Source organism: Trypanosoma grayi, assembly GCF_000691245.1.
Source record: "Trypanosoma grayi strain ANR4 Tgr_507_V1, whole genome shotgun sequence".
In the NCBI taxonomy this organism is placed as follows: Eukaryota; Euglenozoa; class Kinetoplastea; order Trypanosomatida; family Trypanosomatidae; genus Trypanosoma; species Trypanosoma grayi.
In genome coordinates, this window is record NW_008826126.1 from 1 (window position 1) to 4007 (window position 4007).

A 4007-nucleotide genomic window follows, 5' to 3' on the forward strand; every position below is an offset into this window, starting at 1 on the left:
AGAGAGAGAGAGCAATGCAGAGAGAGGTCGGCACCGGCGTGATGTTGAACGCCACACGCACCGGCGTTGTCTCATCCCATTTCGATGAAGCGGTTGACCACTAAAAAAAGGCAAAACAAAAAACGGACGGCGGACAACAGTGAAGCAAACGGCAGAAGGGAACACAAACAAAGAAGAAAGAAACAAAACTTTAAAGCGAAAGAGGCCTTTTTTTTAATAATTATAGTATTACCGCCCTCGCACACTTGCACATGGGGGCGTACACACACACACATTTACGGACTCCAGGCCTCCACATACGCAGGCCGCGGTGTTTTTCCTCGCCCCCCCCCCCTCCCACTCCGTGTGTGTATGTGTGTGGCCATCGCCGCGCCGCTGTTGTATCAGACGCAGCCGCCACTCCGCACCGGGTCGAAGGCCGCATTCGGTGCAGCGGCAGCGGCGTGCCCGTCGCTCCTACCGCCCCGCAGCGTTGTTCCGGCCCGCGATATCACCCCTCGCTTCATCCTCCTCCGCGCTCCTGTCGACGTTTTTGTCGCTTTCTTCAGGCTGTGGCCCCTCCACCGAAGAGTCGCCCCAGCGACGTTTCCGCTCCGGCGGCAGCACGCGTGGCAGCAGTGCCATGCCGCCGCGCACGAGGCTCAGCGACGCGACGGCCGCCATGAACATTACATACATCGCCGACATCTGCTGCACGTTGTTGGCATACTCACGTCGCTTCAGCAGCTCCGCTGTGGGCGCCACGTCGGGCGGGAGCTTCGCTAACTCCGCAGCCACGAGTGCTGCAGCAATGGGGCCGAGAGACGCCTGCGCGGATGCCTTGCCGGTGTAGCCGGCGCACACGAGAAGCTTATGCTGCCAAGGCGTGCCGGAGCCGAGCTGAATCACAAGCGTCACCACCAGACGCACAACGGTGCTGCAAATAAGGCAGACAATCGCTTTGGGGAAGAAGTCCGAGTTGAAGATGGCGCCAATGTTGATCTTCGCCCCCATCATAGCGAAGAGAAACGGCATCATGGCATTGTCCCAGACAAAGGCCAGCCACGAGCCAATATATTTCTTCTGTTCCTCCAACTCTGGGTTGCCGTCCTTGAGGCAGAAGTGTGTCACCGTGCTCGCGAAGAAGACACACATGGTGCAGCCACCACCGGCAAGGTTGAGGCTATACCCAAGAAAAACCATTGAAAAAGCGAGCAACAAGAACACAAAGGTAGCAAAATCCAGGGTACCGTAGAAGTGCTTCTTCTGGAAATGCCCATTCGGTAGTCGCTCGGCTTCATTCTTCAATATCTCCACAAAGTAGAAGAATGCGACGCCGATGATGATGCCGATGATAATGCCGCCAATAAACTGCACAGGTCCCAGAACAATTGCGACAGCGAGGTTCTGATCGTGGAAAAGTAAACCGATGATAAAGTTCGCAGTCCACACCCCAAGTACGATCTCCACGCCGACAGCGGAGAGCATCAGTGAAAGCGGCCCAACACCACGGCCATACCCCATCTCCTGCAGGTATAAGGTGCCAGGCACCACAACCGCCGGGGAGACGATAGAGCACACCATTCCCTGCAGGAAGGCCCACTGATAGTTGTCCTCATATTTGAATATCTTGTTCGCAATAAGGCTGTGTGCAACTCCCTCGAACGCAAATGGCATTGTCGCCAAAAGTATGCTCTGTTTCCAATGCGGGATGATGCCCTTGATCGTCAGCGAGTATCCGGCGCGCGCCATAATGACCGTAAGACCCATTTTTGATGAAATATCTTTTACCTGGAGCACGATACCCTCCGTTAGATAATGCTCGTGAGGAATGTTATTCCACATAATGGCAATCCACAACACGCCAGCAAGCGGTGGGATCTGCAGCAAACGGCAGAGCAAACCACCCACAATGGCAGCAACCACAACCAGCACGAGTGGGTCCCACACATAGCCGCTAGGCTCCATTAACCAGTGCGGTAGAATATTCCACAGTGTAAACCAGAACAAAACAATCACAAGAATGCGGAGAAATATGCCAGTGACCGGAAGAAACATACGGCGGCCACCAAGTGTGATATTAAAGGCGCCATACGAGCTGCAGTGGATGCCCCAGTGGGGCTCGCCCTCACCCACCTCCGATATCTGCGGCAGGAACCAGTTACTTCCTGTGTATGGCAGCAGTGAGTACACATCGCGTGTGGCGACATTATCCGTGATGGCGGCAATGACGACGAGGTCCGCATCGTTTAGTGTGTGGATCTGCCGCGCAAGCGGATGGAGGTGCTCCGGCACGCCCCGAAGAATGCTCATGTTCAGCGCACTGGAAGCGGTGTGCTGCGACTGCCGACAAACGTCGTCGTGAATGGGCTCCCGCGGGGACTCCTCAGCGCTGATCTGCAACATTTCATACCCCGCATCGCGTAATTCATATTGCCCTCCTTCTCGTTGTCGCTGCTCTTGTTGTTGATCCTGTCCCAGTTGATTCAAAGGTGTTTGATTCCCTGTTTCCTCAGTCTGCAGTGGCATCTCGCCTCACCGGCGCTGTTGTTGGTGTTGTTGTTGTTGTTGTTGCTGTGTGTGGAATCCTCAAACAATACAGTCAGTCTTGACTATGTCTTTAAACGCGTATCGGTGTATTAGTGTGGGTATAAGATTAGTGGGAGTGCTGCACACACTCCTTCGTTCTTCCCCGGCCGTTATATACTATCCACCAGGCGCTGTTTGTGTTTTACTCCCCACTTGGGTAATTATTTACACCACCTACGTGTTCCTTTCCTTCGTTCCCTATATTATCCTGCGCCGCTTGTGTCGCTCGCCGCTCCCAAGCCTTGCTTATTGTGCGTGTTCACAGCTCAGAAGAATGCGCCCAGCAAGCAGTAGATGAGTAAAGGGAGAAAAACCCATGCGTGTGTATGTCTGCGTGCATCCACCGGAAAAAAAAAGGAGTGGGTGCGCATTGAAGCAGTCCAGAGAAAGTGAGTGCGACACCTCGAGTGAAGAGGCGTCCAAGCCGAAACGTGTGCCACGCACATCCATACATGCGCACACCACCCTTCTGCAGAATACGTGCGTGTGGCACACGCCTCCGCACAGCGAACAAGCGCCGATCCCGGAGCGCCCCTTCACGCAGTTGAAGTGCAATCATATAAGAAAGAAAACGCAAGTAAAAGAAAAAACTTCTGCAAACACAAGTGCAGGCGAGCAGTTCGTGTGGGGTGAATGGGTGTCCCTTTTTTTTTTTTTCTCCGCCGCGCCTCCTCTCTATCATGCCGCCCACACCGCCACCGGCCCATGAACAGATGCGCAAAGCGAAAGGAAGCAAAACGAAAAATAAAAATAGCAAGACACCACACGCCCCATGGAGCTGTGTCACGTCTGTCACCAGAAGAAGTGTGGGTGGGTGTATAGATCCACCTGCTATGCGTCTCCTCGCCCACAGAGGAGTGCTACTACTGCAGATATGCCCCCCTCCCAAAAAAAAAGAACGTCCCCCATGTCCCACTTGCTACCTTGCGCCCCCCACCCGTCCCAAAGAGAGAGAAAAAAAGCCCACCGTCCCCTCCGTCCCTATTTGCTACTCCTACGCACTGCCTCCCTAGGAGCAGTCGCTGCCTATTTTAACTTTATTTTTCACTGCATGTGCCACCGCTTTTCATCGTTGGCCTCTGCCACGGCACAGCAGCACACGGCTATGCACAGCTACTTCTGTTGGTTTCTCTCCACTCTACCAGACTTCTCGTTCAGTCCCATTCCTTTTTTTTCTTGGCTTTTTGCCCACAAGCGGGTTACAAAAACAAAAACAGAAGCGTCTCGATGGTACACGCCAAGGGGAATGGGTTACGTCCGTCAGTGTGTGCATAAATAATAAGAAAATGCAAGCATGTTCTCGTGCAGAGCCACCTGTTTGTGTGCTGGCCGTGATGGGGGCACACGAATGACAAGAAAGAAGCACATGTGTGCCCAGAACGGGGGACAGTTAAGAGATAGGTGGGTATGTGCGCTGGCACTCGGTGTGAACCCAATCA

General features: G+C 53.8%; 2 protein-coding genes across 2 annotated transcripts; both read right to left on the bottom strand.

Annotated features, from left to right (window-relative positions):
* Positions 1-456: 456 nt before the first annotated feature.
* DQ04_05071000 (Na[+]/H[+] hydrogen antiporter 1) lies at positions 457-2508 on the bottom strand (the record flags this gene model as incomplete). Its single annotated transcript, XM_009313960.1, has 1 exon — positions 457-2508. The coding sequence occupies one exon, from the start codon at positions 2506-2508 to the stop codon at positions 457-459; it is 2052 nt and encodes a 683-aa protein (XP_009312235.1).
* Positions 2509-2827: 319 nt separating this feature from the next.
* DQ04_05071010 (hypothetical protein) lies at positions 2828-3127 on the bottom strand (the record flags this gene model as incomplete). The annotated part of the gene is made up of 1 exon (XM_009313961.1): positions 2828-3127. The coding sequence occupies one exon, from the start codon at positions 3125-3127 to the stop codon at positions 2828-2830; it is 300 nt and encodes a 99-aa protein (XP_009312236.1).
* Positions 3128-4007: the final 880 nt, after the last annotated feature.